The 20070-nt window shown below is 44.2% G+C and overlaps 1 protein-coding gene across 5 annotated transcripts; it reads right to left on the reverse strand.

The window, feature by feature from the left end:
- Positions 1 to 760: 760 nt before the first annotated feature.
- On the reverse strand, positions 761 to 19903 carry ADAMTS13 (ADAM metallopeptidase with thrombospondin type 1 motif 13). 5 transcript variants are annotated; one of them, XM_042879178.1, is made up of 30 exons: positions 19739 to 19903; positions 19368 to 19434; positions 18260 to 18540; positions 17921 to 18062; positions 17412 to 17548; positions 16930 to 17013; positions 16718 to 16842; positions 16244 to 16390; positions 15792 to 15926; positions 15096 to 15246; positions 14335 to 14439; positions 13773 to 13924; positions 13598 to 13661; positions 12930 to 13056; positions 12564 to 12709; positions 11585 to 11705; positions 10824 to 10904; positions 10395 to 10576; positions 9829 to 9964; positions 7958 to 8087; positions 7569 to 7758; positions 6744 to 6861; positions 6259 to 6388; positions 5494 to 5673; positions 4731 to 4935; positions 4104 to 4413; positions 3622 to 3768; positions 2970 to 3146; positions 2456 to 2640; positions 761 to 2182 (listed from the first exon to the last, which is right to left on the reverse strand). In XM_042879178.1, exons 1-30 carry the CDS (start codon positions 19811 to 19813, stop codon positions 2024 to 2026), a joined length of 4389 nt encoding a protein of 1462 aa, XP_042735112.1. In that variant the 5' UTR covers positions 19814 to 19903; the 3' UTR covers positions 761 to 2023. The 5 variants fall into 5 exon arrangements, with proteins under 5 accessions (XP_042735112.1, XP_042735115.1, XP_042735114.1 ...); XM_042879181.1 differs by having other exon boundaries at positions 10395 to 10504; positions 17412 to 17551; XM_042879180.1 differs by having other exon boundaries at positions 6744 to 6837; positions 17412 to 17551.
- Between the last annotated feature and the right edge of the window lie 167 nt (positions 19904 to 20070).

Raw genomic sequence — 20070 nt, forward strand, 5'->3', positions numbered from 1 at the left:
GTGAAGTGATTTGGTCTGATGTCACACAGTAAAGCCAGTAGCAGAAGCCAGCTCCAGGTCCTGCCTCCCCTTTCTAACCACTAGATGTTATCCATCTACAAGCAAAGAGAAATATGATTTTCTGCACGAACATGAATTTCATGTGAACGTTGTTACAGAAATTGTGCCCTCAAGGCAAGACAGAACCACTCCCCTTAATCTGAATGGAGTTGGGTTTTTGCTCTAGAAACTGGGAGCTGAAGTAGGACTTTGCATATCCGAGATGTCCCAGTTGGCAACGTGCTGGCATCCAAACAGCTGGTACAGTGAGGCAGCATTAATTCTCTTAAATTATCAAGGCAACAGCTGCACATTTAGCAAATTAACATGGAGCACACAGCCAGTGATCAGAGCCCATCTCTGCAGAGCAGAAACTCTGCATAGTTGATCTGGAACAATAAACAGTAATGAGGCTTGGGATCCAGAGCAGAGGTGGAAGACAGATCCCATCTGCTAAAAGGTTACAAAAAAAGAATTAACACAAGGATTTTTTTTTTTTTTTCTGTTACTGTTACGTCTCTGGTTAGGCAGGAAATAAAGGCCCACTGCCTGTATCACCCACACACTGCAGTGGAACAGCTGATATATTCAGCTCCTCAAGGATCTTGCTTAAAGAATCTACTTTCAAGCTCTTGCAGGAATGGAACGTAAATCTGAAGGCTGGCAAGCAAAAAAACCAAACAAATCCAGGCAGAACTAACAAAAATAATCACTAAGAAGACAGAAGAAAATAAGGTTTTATGGTTGTAAAAAGACATCAGAGAATTCAATGAAAAGAAAGCAGAGGTAGCATTAAAATTGCCCAAGCAGAACAATTTATTGCATCTGTCATGAAGTGTAGAGGCAGGTATGTCCAGCCAGGCTCCAGGTTTGGAAAAAACCTCTTTTGTAGGATATTGGGATGTTGATGGGGATGATAGATTGGTACCAAAGTAGAGAACTGTAGAAAAGGTTAAAAACATTAAATAAAAAGAACTTTAAATATATATTTAAAGTCAATCTTCAGTGAATATTTGTTGCTGCTCTAAAGCACATCTTCCTGTTACGACTCATATCACACAGTTTCAACAGCCTCTCTTGACACAGTTCCTGTGGGATGCAGATACATGTAGATTATTAGCACAGCTACTGTTATTATCTGAAGAAATATCTCTAGGCATCAAACCCATCACTAAGAGACAGGATTCAATTTCCCACAGAGAAGAAGTACTAGCAGCAGTTAGATCTGTAAAAGCAGAATCATAGATGTGGTGGCTGGGGAGGGACCTCTGGATGTCATTTACTCCTCCCATGCAAAGCCAATTATCACCAGTACTTGACCAGGCCAACTGCTCTAGTTAACCAGGCCCACTGGTTAGCAAGTCCTGAAAATACTCCATGATGGAGATTCCATCAGCTTTTTAGGTGACTCTCCCTAGTGTTGCACTACCCTGCTGGGCAAAGAGTCTTGCCCTCATACACTTCTCGAGCTGCTAGGACTCAGGAGGATTCATCTTCTTACACATCTTTGCCTTCTTTTACATCTTCCAGAATTTCAATAGGCTTCATTTTCAATGGGCATTTACACTGCAGGAGAGTAAATTTCACTGTTAAATCATCATCATAACTACCTGTGGTATAGAGAGGTTTCTAAGCCACTGAGAAACGAAATGATTGTCCTAAAAAGTCACAGCATATAAACAGAAGCAGGACCTTGAGACCTCAGTGTCCAAGTTACGAATTTCAGACAAGTGAGATGCATTAATGCCAATTAACGTAGAAAATGTACATTAGAACTATTTGTGAACTATTTGGTGGTTACATGCTTTTGCACAAACTTTCTAAGTATTAACGGAGATCCCAACGGAGCCAGCAAACTGTTCTTACTCAGTAGATGAGGAAACAGCTGTAAAAGGTTAAATGATGTGTGTGACATCAAGCAGTGAACAGGCAGCAGTGATTAACTGGAGCACAGTCTTTCTCAGTGGAGTGGCCCTGATCCCTTTTATTTGGGTTCAGCAGCATGATATTCAGCCCAGAAACTGGTTTGGTGATCCTTAACGTTTTCATGAAATTCAATTTCAGCCTGGCTTCCTGTTGATTGCCAGAAGAATTGCTGTTTCCCACGGAACACCGTTGTCTTCATGGTGCTTACATCACGGATCTGCACGAGGAAAGACCAAACCATTATATCACAGCAGCCTACATCTCGAGTACCCACAAAACTGGGGTCTTGCCCATTGGTTACTCAGGGCAAAAGCTGCCCTATTCAAATGTTAGAGCAAAATATGGTAGAATTCAATATTGCTCACTCACACCTACATTTACACAATAGTCTGACCCTCCTGGGCTTTAAACTTGGCACTTGGATGGAAATCTCTAGTGAGCAGTTGGGTCCTCACCCATCTAAACCACCTCCTCTAGGTTTCCAACTCACCAGGATGTAATTAAAGTTTGTTTGGTTGCTCTGATGGCTCAGGTCAACATAGAGGCCTCGGATAGCTATGTGATGCTGAGGAGCCACATTGATGAAGGTTCGACACACCACCTCTTGTTTTCGACCAGGTGATTGAGTAGGATTCACTATTTCACCACGGGGACCAAACAGCTGCTTGTCACATTCTGATAGGGAACAGAAGAGAAAATGATTTAGTGGAAGTGTCCAGTATCTCCAGGAAAAAGATGTTTAAATCAAATGCAGACGGAAAACACTCTCTAAGGATTTTCATCTGGGAAACTCCAAGCATCAGTAAACACCTGCAGGGAGCTTGGCTTTAAAACAGAAAGGTTGTCCATAAACAATATCCATTCCAACACTCCTTGAAGAGGAGCTTATTAGCTCTCAGAGATGGAGCAAGGCTTCAATAGACTTCCATAGACAGACATGACCTGTGGAACTCTGCCACGGGCCCCTTGAATCTAAAGCAATAGTGAAGCTTCCAGTGAAGTACCTTGGTAATATCTTTTGGTTGCATTTCTGCTGTTGTACTGAAGAACGACCCCATTTCCTGGCAGCAGAACACGCTGTTTCACAATCAATGTATTTGTTCTGGAATTTATCAGAGACAAAATCAGCTTCCTGCAGCCCATCCGCCACATCATTCGTCCGGAAAACAGCACAACCTCACCTGGAATGGATGAGCACAGGGACTAGAAACACTTCTACTTTAAGTGAGACAGGTCTGAATGCCGTTCAGCCTCCCATATTACATGGGTCAAATCAAATAATTTCTGTGTCTTGTCCCTATCTCATGAAACAGTTAACTAATCTATCTGTACTGATTCCAACAAGAGGGTATACATTGCAGAGTTTGTAACAGGCCAAAGTAGGAAGCTTCTTTAACCCCATAAGGTACTTGAATCCCATACCTACCAGCAGAACAAAGAAGAGATCATCATGCATGGAGAGGAAAGATATCATTTTAAGTGAATCTTATCTGGCAAAGACTTTGTGAAACTGAAAAACTTGAAAAATGGTTTCAGAGATTATGCAGGCTCCATCCAAGATAGCAAGTACTACTCAGGGCACCAAAAGCATGCAGGAAAATGAGGTGCACATTTCCCAGCAATCCAAGCTAGTTCCCACTTAGCCCTGGGCAGCACCTGCACTGCAGTTGAGGGAGCTCTCCAGAACGTTGATTGTGATCTCCTCTCCTAGAGGACGTCCAATAGCAACAGTGCAGTCACTGCTCCCTGCACCCGTCATGTTGATGATCCCACTGGTATTAAGGAAGAGCTTTCCACAGATGCCTGTGCAACAGAGACAGATGAGAAACACATCCAGCTGTTAAAACACCGCACTCATTCTTCTCATGGCACTGTGAAGAGATGAGCACCAAGTATGTCCATCTTCTGAGTAAAGCACAGGAGGAGCCTGCTGCCCAAAGAGTCCCAAGTCAGGAGAGCCTTGGGAAGCCAACGGAAGGCTGTCATTGTTCCTGGCTTAGACAGCATGGAGAGTTCATGGCATGCTGTCCCCTTGAAGCAGGAGCATTCCCTTCTGTGCTCATGTTTCTGTATGCCCATAGGAACCCCATCATAAGCAGTTAGCACCCATCTGTACTTTTTGGTAGTTTTCTCCTCACCTTCACTGGTCTCCATCCGTTCCTGAGGGACAGCTGGCAGAGCAGATGAAGGAAGGATCAGGCCTTTGTATCTTGCCCCTTCAGCATTTGCAGTACTCATCAGATGCACGGCTGGTGTCACTGCCTGCCGTTCTGCTCCATGCAGCCTGGTGTCCATGCCCTGCTCAGGACAGGGCCCTGCAGAGCAGCCACGCAGCACAATGGCCTTGGGGAAGTGCCTGCAGAAGATGGGGCTCACGTGCTTGTGAGTTAGCCGGTTGAGGCAGAAATCGTGCCGCGTCTGAACACCGTTTCCACATGAAGTTGAACACTGCAGAGTAAGAAATCCATAGGTCTTTATGCACGCATTTCAGCTCGTATTCAGAAATAAATAACACTGGCTTGCTCAAGGACGATCCAGAGTTCTGATCTTTTGTTCACTGATGCTGTTCTACAACTTGACTTCTCAGTTCTTTAGTTTCATCGTCTGTAAGATGGAAATAATGAAGCTGGCCCACCCTCCCAAGGGACCCTTTAAACTATAACTTTGAACCACAGGACTGCTCCCCCCCAAAAATCCAAGGAGATCTGCATTTGAGAAGAAAACATGCCTGAGGTCATTATTACACAGCTGGAAAAATGTGATACCTCTGTCCATTCGCTGAAGCTCCATTCATAAGAACACATTCGGATGACACAGGGAATGGTGGTAAGGGGCTTCTCTGACTCAGGACATGAATGCTGCTCCAGCAAAATCTCTTTGCCTTGCTGAATCTGCACACAGGTGACCAGCTGAACAGAAAAGCCAAGCCCACAGCTGGAGGAACAGGGGCCACCTGGGGTTACCTTCCATCTGACAAAGGACAAGGAGGAGAAAAATCAAGTTAAGGATGAAACCCTACCCTCTACTGTTTCTCACCATAGAGAATGTAATGCAACTCCCTCATCCTTCTCTCCTTTCTGCTTCTCAGCAGCTTTCTTCACCCATCCACCTCACACATTTTGCTGCCTAAGTACTTACAAGGCAGCCTCTGAAACAAGGTGAGGCATTCTGGATTAGGTTTGGTGTTGGGTCCAAAGGAAGGGCACTCGTATTTTACAGGGACCACACAGACTCCAAACTGAGTCTTACTGCATGTCCATCACAATTTCCCTCAGGGTGACATACACAGGCTTAGCAGCAAAAATAATCATATCTCCCTCCAAAATGCACACCACTCTGAACGGCCAGATCAGAAACCAACTTAGGGTTGGTTCATCCTGGGAGTGGCATCCTGTAGCAAGCAAAAAAAAAACCAACTCAGACAGCAGTAGCTTTCCAGTCCCCATTTTACAATCCTAAGCCATAGCCTAGATCACACCACACACATGCACAGACAATTGCTCGTGTGGCCCATATGACCATTTTGACCTTGGGGGGCATGGCTCCAAGTTACACAGCTCCTGCTCCTCTGGACGAGGCAAACCATCACACTGACTGTCTGCCACAATCTCTTCTTCCTTGTCTCTGGTTTCCCTTGCACAGTAGAGGACCTTCTGCATCACGCCTCCTCCACAGCTTACACTGCACGAGCCCATTTTGTAATGCCACCTGGGAACAACACAGCCACCAGTGAGTATCTCCAGCTCTCACCCATCTTCCCTGGAATTTGAATCCAATTCTATCAAAGTACACCTGGGATTCTGTTAATGCAAACATACACACTTGAGAGATACCAGTCACCTCACTGATGATGGTCTGCATCGCTGTAGTTCCTAAGAAAACTGCAATCAATTTCCTTTAGTTCTCAGAGCAGCTATTCCAGATTCTTAGAGTGTTTAATGTTAGCTACTTTATTGTAGCTGGCACATATGTCACCACATTTTGCAGTTACAGATTTGTTCCCACTTCCTCAGAGTAAAAAAGGACCAAGAAGTTTTCAGATTTGCTGTGGACTCCAACTCCAAAGACTTCACTTAATTCTTATTGAGAATTTACCAATCCAGAAAACCCTCTGAGTTTGATAAGAATGGATCACTGCTACTGTTCTTGGAACTGTCTGGCCAGGGCAATCTCTGCTTTCAAAGCAGAGAAGAAGAAAATTATATCCCCAGAGTAGCTCAAGCCACGTCACTGGGCATACACAGAAGAAGGAAAACCTCTCACTAGCTCACTGTCTCCTGGTAACTGCTTTACCTTGGTGGGCAGGGACTGAGATTGCAGTCTTCCAACCTGCTCTCCGGCTTTGCTACTGGATGACAGTTTTCTTCTTGGGTTTTTTCTTTGGTGTCAAAAGCCACACACGCATACTGTATCTGAGTCTGACCTAGAAAAAGGCAAAAAGAAAAAAACACCCTACTGCATGGCATACATGCAAGGTTTGAAAATAAGCACATAGTGACAAAGGTAGCGTCACTCATATCTTTGTCTGTGAGACAAGAGAACTGTGCTGGCACACTCATCCCACTCGTTTCCCCAGCTCTGGCAGACAGCAGAAGCACCCATTTCCCATTTGATGCCAAGCCTCCTTGTCTCTTCTTCAGATACAAAAAAAATTGTGATCACAGCTAAGCATGCACATTGATCTGCAGGGAGGAAATGATCAGCTCCCTGGGGTTCTTAGGTTCTGAGCTCACACGTACACCCAGGTAACATTTTCTTGCAGCACTGAAGGATCTCACCTCCACCACAGGACACTGAACACTCTCCAGCCAGAGGGCTCCAGACATAAACACTCTGGTTTTCCAGTTGGATATGTCCAGGTGGCTCTGCAGCCTGAAACAAATCCATGTCTTCCTCCTCAGAACAGAGCAAAAAGAACCAGGCTGACATTGACACCTGTTTTCCCAGAGGTCCTGATCTAATGAAGGTGGGGGATACCTCCAGACCAAATCCACAATATATTCAGAGGCACACTTAAGCTCTATTTCTATTTCTGCAGACCATACAAGTTTAAGCACCAAGAATAGCTAAAGACACCCAACAGCCCAAAGCCAACCTAATTCACACTACTTGAGGCTGAATAGAGATACCTGAGACTGAAGAGAGATGCCTGAAGCAGTCTCTTCCCCTCTGTAAACTGGCAGTGGTTCTCCAGAATGGATTTGGATCTGTGATCCACTGCTGAGAAGCCCTCTTCCCTGTTGGCAATCTTCCCTCCCATATCAGAACCTCTCTGTTTGGCAGTGATGTATTTGTCAGTGCAACAAAGGTTGTTTGAGTTTCTGATTTTTTTTTTTGGGGGGGGGGGGCTGAGGAGAAACAAAGAAGGAATGTAGTCCACAGCTGCCATAAACAAACCACTGCTAATAACTGTGGAATCTAGCAGCATAAATTAAGAGGGACAGAGCTCTCTAAAGTCACAAAATTAACCTTTAATTGGACAAATTTCCTTTGGGTAAACCACCCTCCCAGACTCCACTAATAAAGTGGTTCCTTCTAACTGACACCCTCGTTGTGGATCACAAGTGCAAAGGGTTACCTGAATGCCAAGCTAATAAACTCACTTTGTCCCATCCCAAAGGGCAGACATTAACCACACACGGCACAACAGAGAGTGGTTTTTCTTGTGCAGAACATAAGCTGTCATCCACAACAGTCTCTGATCCGTTATGGAACTGAACACAGGTCAAATTCTGCTGGGCAACACCGCTTCCACAGACAGCAGAACATTCATCTGTCTGCGATATCTTCCACCTAAATGGGAAGTAATTGTATCACCTTATTTCTCATCTGAATCATAGAGGTTTATTCCTCGTGACATTTGTTGCAGAAAAGGGCCGAAGTATTCAGCTTCTCTATTTCAAGAGCCTACTCTGGATGTGACAGAGGATGGCTGCTGGAAATTCAAGTCCTTGCACAGTGAGAATTCAGCTTAGCTTCCAGGAGCACTGACCTGTATGGGCATGGTTCCACAGCACAGGGTTCATACCCTGGAAGGGGTTGTAGGAGTTCCAGACACAGCTGATTTTCTGTTATTTCATTCTTCGTCCGATCAAAGCACACATGGTTCACCAGTCGCGTACCTTGGATGTGAAGGTAAAAGGAAGGGAATTTATAAGCAGTTTACCTCTATTCTAGGCAGATCCTGTAATTTCACTTTAACCAAATTATCTGAGTAAGAAAAAGAAATTGTATATTTGGGAAGCAGACTTCCTATACAACTCATATTTCTGATGTAACTTTTCCTCAAGAATCTTCCAGTGACTTTCCAAGACAACCATCTCAGAAGATGAGAAGTTGGATGGATAATCCACTATCAAAACTAAAAGACTGCTTACACTGGCCGTTTGCAAGGACAAGGTTATCAATCATAATTTGATCCAATTACTTCTAATGATCTTGATGTCTGACTGATGAAGGAAAGGTTGCTGAAAAGAAACCCTAGCAGTCAGCCATTGGACTTGCTGTAGAACTAATCGTGTCATACCATCACACTGCCCGTGTGTGATCATCAATATCCAAAACCAGACGAGGGACAGTCAGAGAGAAACTGCAGACTTTCAGTGCCTGTGGCATGCAAGTCATAGAATATTCATAATCTACTCCCATAAACAAGATTTTTAACAGTTCTAAACATAAAAAGATGCCCAGTTTAAAATAAACTTGTCCCAGATTTGTGGAAAGACATTACAGTACAAAGCTTAATGGATAAACTGCAAAGAGCCTCCATTGCAGTGAATGAGCCACCCACAAGGCATTCCTGCATCCCAAAGAACACGACTCTGGGAAGAAAATGTCAGGAACCAGACAGCAAGGTTATCTTCTCACTGCCCTCCTGGTTTTGAAATAATGTGAGAAACATTGGTGATAGGTGGACGGTTGGATGGATGATCTCAGAGGTCTTTTCCAACCTTGGTGATCCTACGATTCTAATGTTTATTGATGAGGAGGGCCTGAATTCAGCTTTCAGCTCCCAAGACACAATTTTCTCTTGGTTTCTCAATGCTTTCTGCTCCTTCAAGTCTCAGCTTTCTCATTTTCCTGTTTGTTACCACATTAGCTGGGAGGGCTTCACACATTACAGCATTTTGAGTTCTCTAAGTCAGCAATCACTTCACCTACAGAATCTGCAGGATAAACAGTCCAGGCATAATGAGTCTTAAAGAATGACTTCCTTAAGTGGTCATTAATGTATTTACTAAATTCTTGTCATAAATGTCTTGAGAAATTTGCCAGTGTCACCTGTAGAGTGTGGTAAGGAAGATGTCAAACTGTCTACCAGAGTGTTCTGTTACAATCTGCGTTATGATTTCTACAGGGAGACAGAAAGGATTAGCCATGACACAGGAATAGAATTCTAAGAAGGAAGCTGTATAATTAGTTCTGAGGTTTTAACTTGACACCAGATACCACTGTGGTCTCAAACGTTTGACGTTCAACCATCTCCAAATTACAGTCTTCAGTAACTTTGAAAAATCTGAGAGAATTATTCAGTTTTAAAACCAGAAGGTAGGCCAAAACCAACCTAAAAATCCTCTTCTGAATCAAACATTTTCAATACCATTTGGATGATTCAGCTCATTTGCCAATCTGCTAATTCAATTCAAATCCTGTACTACTCTTTTCCTCGACTCGCTTTGGCACTGGCAGCTCCAGTTCACTGTCAGTAATTTGCTTTACATTTAATTTCAGCCATTGAATAACTTCTAAGTAAGTGTCTCACACTGATAAGTCACATTCATTTCTGAAGAACTGGGTGATTATCAGCCAGCCAAATTAAAAGCCTATCCAGACCTTCATAAGAAGTAAAGACTGCTGCCTCACCTCCTCCACAGGTCACTGAACATGGTCCCTGCTGGGGAATCCACCTGTATGTCAGATTCTCTTTTGGCACAAAGTAGCTGAAGGTGATGTCTGGGTTGGTGGCATCGCCATATTCTTTTGCATACCTCCTATAAACCTGATGAAAGAAAAGGTGGTGGTCAGTACACAAATCAACTCACAATCCTTTCTCAGGAGAGACATAAGAGAAGACAGTCCTTCATTCCTAACCAGTCCTGAGCCTCAATGCTACAACAACCAGTTCTTCCAAGGTACAGTAAGAGTGAAATCTGTGCACTAGGCAGTGAAAAAAAAAAGATTAAGGCAAGCAACAGGTTTGACCTGGTATGCCTTTTCTCACACAGCCATTCCCTAGAGCTGCAGAAAGCCTGCAGGGAGCACACCCTCAGCATTACCCGGGAAGATGACCATTGCTCTTACTGAACCCCAACTCCAGCAGTCTTGGGCACAAAGCCCACTGCATCTCTGTTGACTGCACTCAACAGAGCCACACAAACTCAGTATGGCCAGTTCTGACCAGCCCCTTTCCAACTCTGCTGTTTATTTACCTGTATTTCAATTTCTTCTTGTGTTGGCCCATCCACATGGATTTCCTCCAGGCTTGGCAGGTTGTCCTTGGTGAGAAACACTTTGTATTCAATCTGTCTGTCCTCCAGAACTGAGGGATAGGAGACATTCAATGAGATTTTTCCCTTTCCAGCAACCACGTATTCACCTTTTACCTTCACAGCTAGAAGAACAAAGGTTGCAGTGAGGTTAAGAGATTTGGTGCAGACAGAGTCCCTCAGTGCTGGCAGCCACAGGTTGCTCATTTGCTAGAAACCAGTTTGATTTAAATCAGATATTCCAAAAGAGAGCATCCCACAAACAAACAAACTGCATAACCCAGAACTTCCCTCATGGATCCTGTCTGCTTGCTTTCACAAACTTGTTTGAGCTCTGCCTGTACCCCCACCTCTCCTTTTCATTCAACTCACCCAAATGTGTGAAGAGTGGTCTCTGATTGATAACACGGACTAAGGTGGCATTATAAGGCAGGGACAAAAACGTAACGTACTCTGAAAAGGTGGAAAGAAAGAACATATGGTCATGATCCCCTCCTGTACCTGTTTGAAAAAGGCAGAGGATTACAGATCAATCCAGCTTTGCCTTATTAGCAAAATATTTCTTGGAGGACAAGCCTTGTAGGCAGCAACAGGACTCATTGCAGGCAGGGGTTATAAAGGCAATACTCATTAAATAAAAACACAACATCAAAGGCCACTTAAATTCATACTGATCTTAGCTCTACCAGCTTGAACACAGTGGTAATGATGGAAAGAGCCAACAACTGAATTTTCTGTTCTGTTCTCAGCTTTCTTTTGTTCTTCCTATGGTTATATGCTGATATGTCTGTGTGATACTAAAAGAGCCAAACCAGTTCTCTAATGGCCGTTTATGCTCTCAGGCAGCACCTGATAGAGCTCTCAGACCCCATAAACATGCAGGACTTCCAAATGGCTGCATTTCTTGTCCCTACCCAGAGAAGAACTGTGAAAAGAAGTCACCATGCCCCCACAACAGCTACACCCCTGTTACAGACCTCAGCTGCCTTCTCTGTTGGCTACCCAAACTCCATCACCATACGCTCCATAAAATAAGAGCAAGCAAAACAGAAAGGGAGGTCACAAAGAAAGGTAAGAACCCCTAATATGCTCTGCATCTCCTACAAGTAGCACTAGGGCTGAGGACTACACACCTTTAGCTTTTCCTTCTGTGTAAGATCCACTCACTTCCATGCAGGTGGTATTATCACCCCCACAGACCTGGCAAGAGTCCATTGCCTTCTTGGAGTCCATTTGGCCATCACACCCGAATGCCTGAGCAAAAAGGAATGTCTCTTAAAACTGGCCTAATTCTGAGAAGAAAGCAAGCAAGCGAAAGCAACGTTACCTGAATTTCTCAAGCTTTCTTTTTCATCTGTAATTTTGAATTTAAGGCACAGTTACATTTTACACCTGGGTCTGCATTTGTACAGCAGCATACAAAACCAGGGATTGGAAAGTCTTAGCTGAGAGCACAAAAAAGTATCATTAATTGTGTGACATCTTCTTTCCCATAAGAAGCAGCCCAGAAAGATTTCTCCTGTGACCTAAACCCCAAATCCACACCCAGCTCACATGCTTCAGCCTGGCCCTCAATCCCACAGAGCTCAGAGCAGAGATTTTATCCTCATTCCCATGAACAAGAGAAATTCACACAGTGCTGCAGGAGGATCTCAGCAGGCTTAGCAGCAAAACACGTGCAACTGCTGAATTCATGCTAGAGGCTTTGGAAGCTGCCATAACACACATATTTATCACTATTGCCAATGAAGCAGCAGATATCAGAATAGATTATGCCTATGCCCTCTGCTGTTCATTAGCTGGAAATACATGACAAAGCTCTCAACACCAGGAGAATCTGGGCAGTGGGGGGGAAATTAACAAGTATACCTCAGGAATGCGAAGGAACAACACAGTCAGCACTGAGGAGTTACTGAGATACACACAATGGGGGAATAATACTGTGAAATTAGTGAGGTACTTTATCTAGAGAGCATTGCATCCAGTGACAAAACGACGTCCAGTAATCTAATAACAAAATTCTCCTATTTTGGAAAGGACTCGGTGTGAGATCCTACTCAACTTTTAGCACAGAATACATCAGAGCATCCCCTGGATTCCTCAGTCACTTACTCTGCAGCTTCCTGCTACACACAAATGGAAAGTCCCATCGTCAGAGTTATCGGGCTCACATCTGGTTCCATCTATGAAACTGTCCTCACGGCTTACCATGAATGCATCTTCAATTGCCTTGCACATGTGCTTGCACTGCGTGTCCCCTGCAGGAGGCAGGCATGAGGAGCAAGTAGTTACCCTCTCAGGAGGACGTACAACCATCAAACAGTAAGAAGAAGTTAAAAAGAATCTGTCAAAGAGAGTATCTAAGTTTCACCTGGGATCTAAAAGCATCATTGAAATGGCCTTTTGATTCAAAAACACAGTAAGGCTCATGAATGTTTTATTCCACAAAGAAACCAGGGTTTCTCAGCCTTTTCTTACCTTTGGCAAAGCCAACAGCAGAAGTCCAGGTGTAAAAGGCTGGCACTCCTACAGTGAGATACAGTGGCTTTAAATCTGTTGCTGCACACTGTTCAGCCATAAAGTCAAGCTGGGTCATCGGACAGGCCTACATCCCAGAGAGAATTGTATAGACAGTGAAAAATTACCAAGCACAGAATCTTAAGCAGCATTTCACCCACTAGCTAGGGGCAGAAAGCAGTGGCTGATAAGTAAAACAGTAGAATGACTACAAATAAAGAGCACCACTTTAAAGGGAGGCTGCAGGATACGCAAAGAATTGCATTCAGATGATGCTCTTTGCTGCTTATTAAAAAAAAAAAAAAAAAAAAGGAAAATAGGACCAATGTAAAAATGTCCTTCCAAAGAAGATTAGCATTAAATGAGTCTCTATTTTCCCAGTGCCTGTCCTACTATAAAGGTGTAGAGAGAAATGCTTCCTTACATGTGAACAGTGCGATTAATAAATAATGCTGTTATCTTCAGGCACAGTGGAACAAATACATCAGACAGAGGGAAGCAGTATGCCAGATTTTAGTTCTCCTTCCCACAGCAACTGGCTGTAAAAAGTACAGTCCCAATCCACACAGCTTTCAAAGGGTCAAGCAGCATTAAGAGAACAGCTCAGAAGATGCAATCGGCTGCCAAACCTGAGTACTGCACATCTCTGCTTGAAGGCTGGCACCCTGGCACTCCTTCCCTCCAAAAGCAGGCCTGAAAATGACAGGAAAAGACTCTTCTACAGCAGCAGGCTCACACCAAGCAAAGCTCAGACTCCTTGGCTCCGAAAGGGCCAAAAGCCTTTGCAAGGTCCACACCTCTTACCTGGGGGTATTACAGAACCGCTGCCTTATCCGAACTCCACCTCCACAGCTGCGGGAGCAGGAGGACAAGGGGCTCCAGCTGGACCACTGCCCATGGACTACAGCCATGGGATTTAGTTCCTTCAGAGAGCTGCACTGTCCCTTGGAGCACCACTAAGACCAAGAACACACAAAATTGGCAGCAGCACCTCATGAACCCAGCAGCTCTGGCATCTACAAGCACGACATAAATCTCCGTCGTTAGGCAGGCCAGTCTGTCACAGAGATGAATGAGGCACTTTTTCACAAGAGTCCCATTCTTAATTGTAGTCTAACATGAGGTTGGAGTTACAAAAAAAAAAAAAAAAAGAAGCTGATATGTTGTTTCAAGTAGAAAGCAAAGCCTTAGAGAAGAGCTGTTATCAGACTATGGGACTGCAAAGCAACTCCAGAGATACAGACAGTGCAGAAACACCAAGATCAGCTGGTAGCAGCTTCATGGCCTTAGCTTCTTGGCCGAGAGAGAGCAAATCCACAGCACCCACATCCATTTTTGATTATTCAAGCATCTGCAGCCTCCTTACCTTATTGATGCCACACTCAGTACCATCCAAGAGAGGAACAAGAAGCCGGGTACAGCTGGATTTGTCTCCTGGTTGTACATGGCATGAGAGAGCTTTACATATATCCTGGTGTGACGAGAGAAACAAGGAGGTCAAGAGGTAACTCATCAACACTGCAGTCCCAAAAGCTGCTCAGTGCACGTCCCAGATGTTTGGTTCCCCCATAGTTATCCAAAAAAGCAAGCAGGTCCCTTAATTTCTCCTGCTATTAGTGAAAAGTTGTGTGCACATCAAATGACCAGCAATACCAGCTGTAATGCTAGAAGAGGATCAATTAAAGCAGTTAAAGTTTCACGCAAATTAGTGCTTCCTCATTAACAAAACGTGTCCAGATGGCAGCTATGAGCCATGCTGCATTTCTCAGCCATGTAGACTTGCACAACTGCAGGGAAGCTGAAGAGATCCAGCAATCACTTCCCAAGACAGAACCCAAAACTCACCTGAGTAGCACAGCCAGTACTAGCACTACCAAACCCAGTGTGGACAGAAGGTTCTGGGTACTGTGTAAAACTGAAAGGAGCCTTATGCAGACAAAAGCAACGATGGAGAGAAGAAAAGCATTTTAAAAGCCTTTTAAGGTTTGCTTTTTGCCAAAACAATCTGCAGCAGAAAAGCACCTTCAATCCCTTCATAATAACAACATCCTGGCCCTCTTCTCCTGAATGCTAACTCCAGAACATTTCCCAGCTGCCCCCAACAAGACGCACAAACTTTCTACCTACAACATTGCTGTCAGCAAAGGTGCAGGCGGTTGCAACACTCCCAAAGGCTATTTTACATTGCTCATCTGCTCCATAGTACAAGCCAGGCTTCCATCCAGGGATGCTGCCTTCCATGTCCGGCAGGTCATTTAAGCAGTTTGTTTGGCCTGTGCTGATACAGACATAAAAAATATCACTTTCCCAGCTGTGCATAGTAAGGACAATGACATGTTTGCAAACTTCTGCTGAGTTTCATTCTGGGAGTTGGCTGTTGCTTTCCCAGACAACACATGCTTACTGTGGGCTGTGATAGATTTAGCTGCAGCAGCTGCCTGGAGATGCTCACAGTTCTCCATTGCTGAAGTTAAAACAAAAATCCATGCTTGTTCTACCAGACAGCTCACAGTCCACAACGTTTAAACCTAGATTTTCTGACGTTTTAAATAACATTTCCAAGCTGAAAAAGTGCCTGAGGAGTTCAAGACAGCCCAGGTCTGTTAGTCACTAACCAAAGTAATTTCCAGCTACTTGAATAAAAGACTGGGTTTAACCTCAGCGACAGCCTCAAGTGATAAGAAACAAGCAAACAAGTGCATCACAGTTCCTCATTTTCCAAGAAAGTTTTGTTCTATTCCTTGTACTTCCCTGTTCCTTCCTAAGCTGGCAGCACAGGGAGGTGCTCCCACACATGCACACGAAACTCAACCATTCCCTTACCTGACAAAGGCCAGGAATTCTTCTCGGCTACACTGTGACCAGACGAGGTCAATGCTGTTATGGTTGCCTGCTGAACCCATGATGTAACCACTGCTGCTGCACTGATTCCCCTCGCCATCATGGGGGATGCCAAGACTGTAACAGAAAAAACGCTGTGCTCTGAGAAGGAACCCAGAGGTTTTGTGTTCCTGCAGCACCTCTGTTATCTCTAACTATCTAAGCAAGGGCCAAGCTCCCTCTTCAGAGCCCTTCCTACCACAGTTGTCATAAAAGCTTATAATTGTCCCAGAACTTGCAGAAACGCAAGGAAATCTTTACAAGAGTTTTAAATAATCCATAGGAAAGCCAACGTTGTGACAAGAGATCTTTTTCTTTCTCCTGAATCCTTTAAAACAGGGAGTGTTCTCCCCTGAATAAAACACACTGCGCCGCTCTGGGGCTTTCCTACTGACCTGTGCCCAATCTCATGGGCTATGGTGACTCCCAAGTCAAAGCCAGTGTCCTGGGTAATGACGCAGCTCCAGGAGGAGGAGCAGACCCCACCTAACTGAGTCACTCCACGTAGCTCCTTGTTCCCATCAGGTAACTCCAGGTCAAACCTAAAGTAAGGGAGACATCCAGAAGAAAAAGCAAATAACCACTGCAACCAATAAAGTCGGGACTAGACCTATAAAAGGACTTATTTGCACCTTCCTGACCTAACTTTGCTAGCTAGCATTTTTCCTGCAAATACAGAACTCTCTGGGGCAGGATGGTAGGAGTAGAGTCCCATGAATGCCAGTCTACACTAAGGACTGGAGAATCAGCTCCAAACAGAAGAATCAACCCATTTTCAAAGGCTCTGTGCAGATCAGTGTCACTGTGTTGGTGACTGGACAGCAGTGGCCTGACTTCCAGCCTCTGACAGAATAGGGGAATTACAGTACCTGGTCACATACAGGACAATGTCAGCATGCTGGGGATCAGAGTCATTCTGGGGGTTGACCTTCTTGCTCCACTCACAAACACTGATCAGCGAGGAGGTGATGTTTGTTGTGATGTTCACATTCACCTACAGTTAAAGCACACATTTGCACACTGCATACAGGTTTTAACAACCCACCCCAGACAACACTCAGGCAGAATCCTCCCTGCTTACCTCTGGCTCCCTCAAAACAAGCATTTGCATCAAATGAACCCTGAAATGAGCACCCAGTGAGGCGTCTCGCAGCAGTTCTGCCCCCTGTCAAGTGATGGAAAGGATTCCATAAAGTGACTCTCAATACCTGTTCCCATTTAGAGGGGTGTACTCACTACAAAGGTAACACATCTGGTAATTATAATGACAAACACAAAACCAGGAAGTGACATATATAAACTTTTGCCTGATATTACACATGGAATTAGATCAGTAATGGAATGAAGATCTTCCAACATTCACTTTTATTCATGCAGCTCCTTCTACAAGGGTAAGCTTGCTCCCAAAGAGACACGGAGGAATTCCCTACAAGTAAGCAATGCCCTCTAATAGGAGTAGAGAACCACAAACACGTCAGAAAGAACACTCACAGAACTGAATCTGTTAGCAACAGTGGGAGATCTCACACTGGAACAGCAATCCAAACAGAAAGCTACACTCACAATGTTCAGGTTGGCAAGAATATATCGCTCCGTGTCCTCTTGGTGGTACATGTAAACATCAGGACCTGCTACAACCATCAGCTCCAGATGTTTGACAGTTCCATCAGCCCTCTTTTGTAGGCGAGGAGCAAAGTGCCCTGCTGAGCAACAAGGAGGGACGCAGAGTTTAAAATGCCAGGCAGCACAGAAGATTCTAGAAGTCCATTCTCTTTTCCTGAAAGACTAAAATAGTTCTGCCACCATTTGTGTGGTTACTTGCCTAAGTTTCCCACTTCGGATGGTTTCTTTCACCTGTCTTCATGCTTGATAACAAGTTTTTATTATCAGAATAACACCTAATTGAAAACGTGCACTATTTACAACTCCATAAGGTGAGTAACATACATCGAGTAAAATCATATACTTGCAGATGCAAACCTTCCTCTCTTTCTCCTCATTCAAACAACCTCGCTACCAGAAGCCAGTTTGTCAAAGCAGAACCACCAGAGCTCCCTCTGCATACACCTTACCTCTTGCTGTTTTTGCCCCTATTCCAGCACTTCTGAAGAGAATGTGGGGACTGGAGAAGCCAAGATCCTTCAGCAGAGCAGTATCTTTGCTTTTGACAGGCCTGATATGAATCTTTTCTTCATCTGTAACAATGACTCCTTGCTAGAGGAGATGAAATTCCACCTCTGAGTTATTGCAGACATTTGCTACAACGGAGAACCGTGTGCCATATCCTTCCTGTTTCTTCTTTGCTCAGACTTACTAAATGGATGGTTCACACATGTTTGGGGTTTCAAACTGCAAGCCTGCAAAGGCTGTAAATGCTTGCAGAAAAGCTGATAAGCTCAGTGCATACTCACCAGCTGCCCTTCACAGTAAGTGACTCTACACTCAGCCCCAGGAGGTGCCAATAGATTTCCACCTGCAAAGCAGTTGCCTGAGAATCGCTTTGTTAAGCTAAAAGAAGAGTTCACCACTTGATTGATCACAAAGGAAGAGGAAAGAAGGGTATGGTCCTCTAGAAATTCGAAGGCATACACTTCTCCCCAAGCCTTAATGGAGCAGTGTTGGATCCGACATATCAGCCCAATCTGCTCTTCTTTACAAGGGCAATTCGGCTGAGCAACAACAAACTCAGGTACTGAAACACATGAAACAAACAAACAAACAAAAAGAACAAGGGAAAGAGTTATGAAAAATAACGATACACGCAAAAGAAATGTAATGATCTGTCTTCTCAGGAAAAATTATTCTCTGAATGACAGCTATGGCCTTTTGAGGTCATTCTGTCAATAGGCAAAGAACTTCTGTCTCTTCGTCTGTTCCAAAGTGAGGTACTCAGACTGGGAACAGAAAACAGCTCTGGGACTGGATCCTGGATGATATGTGCTTCTCTCCCTCAGTGAGAACAGTTCATTTGGCAAAGGCTGAGAAAGATTTGCTTCCTCAGACGTTAAATATTACTGAGTGAGAATTCTCATAAACTGAACAGAGACGCTGGGAACAGCAGTAGGTGAACTCACAAATTGACAGCATCCTTGCTTTAAGAATGTGACAGTTCAAAATGTACCTTTATGCTGAACTATCCAGAACGATCCAGACCTAGAATGCTCCACCTGTGCATTTCAAAATATTAACAAGTGTATTTAAAGCTTTCTTGGTCCATACCTTCCCATTCGGATGACTTAGATCTGTTCATCTTGTAGGAAAGTACCAGTACAGAAAATAAGGACTACGGCTGAAAAAGATTTGTCATAGCTCCTTAAGCAGATTTTAAATGCTGGCCCAGTTCTTCGATCGCTTACACACTGAGACTGGATTACCTCACTGAGCAATGAGACTCAGAAATGCTAAACGCATGTCAGAGCAGGGTTAGTTTAAAAGCGTTCTTAGTGTTATCAAATGTACAGGATTAGGAATAAACTGACAAATGTGTTCCAAAACCAAGAAGGAAAGAGCTCTGCATACCATCAGACGCTGAGCTGGTTCCAAAATAAGAGAAAATATCATCTGCATCCAAAGCTCTGAGAAATCTCTGCAAAAGAAGGATAGCTTTATGTTTTTTAAGCAAAACAAATGGACACAAGGTTATTATTTAACCGAAACGAGCCTGGAAGGAACGTCAGCAAACAATTTAACAAGCATCGATGCCAAGGTCTAATGGTTTTATTTTGCACTAAGCGTATGCTGCACTACGGCCACCCAGAGGAAATAGCTTTATCTTCTTGATTAGTGAGGTCTGATACATCTTGGCTTAGAACACGTCGTGTTTTCTCTTCTTTTTCCTAGAAATAAAAAAAGGCTTCCTGGAAACAGAGCTTTCTGGAGGTCAGGCTTACCTCTTGGAGGATGGAGGGCCAGCAAAGCCCCAGAGGGAGCATTATGAGCGCTCGGATGGTCAGACTGATGATCATGCTGGAGGGATTGCAAGCAGCACCGCAGAGCAATCTCTGGCCCAAGGGTGATTAAAATGTTCGGTCTGAGGCATCACGTGGAACGGAAGCAAAGAATGCCGAGTTTAAATAAACAGGAGAGATGATCGACTGCAGAGGGGGACAGTCGAGGGGGAATTGAACTGCTGCGGGAGGATTTACAGGAACAGCTGGAGGGGGAGAGCTTTTGCACAACATTTGCAACTTCATTACAGCCAAAGAGCGCAGCAACGAGAGCA

The sequence above is a fragment of the Lagopus leucura genome, unplaced genomic scaffold (assembly GCF_019238085.1).
Source record: "Lagopus leucura isolate 7727_CA_CO unplaced genomic scaffold, USGS_WTPT01 Super-Scaffold_100022, whole genome shotgun sequence".
In the NCBI taxonomy this organism is placed as follows: domain Eukaryota; kingdom Metazoa; phylum Chordata; class Aves; order Galliformes; family Phasianidae; genus Lagopus; species Lagopus leucura.

Bases quoted from the DNA above. Each gene is read 5' to 3' on its own strand.
- ADAMTS13 (XM_042879177.1), bottom strand. From the start codon at position 19,813: ATGATCATCAGTCTGACCATCCGAGCGCTCATAATGCTCCCTCTGGGG. The intron at 8,088-9,828 runs GTGAGGCAGCAG...TTCACATCCAAG, and splicing joins TTCAGTGACCTGTGGAGGAG to GTACGCGACTGGTGAACCAT. The intron at 4,936-5,493 runs GTCAAAATGGTC...GTCCTTTGTCAG, and splicing joins TTGGAGCCATGCCCCCCAAG to ATGGAAGGTAACCCCAGGTG.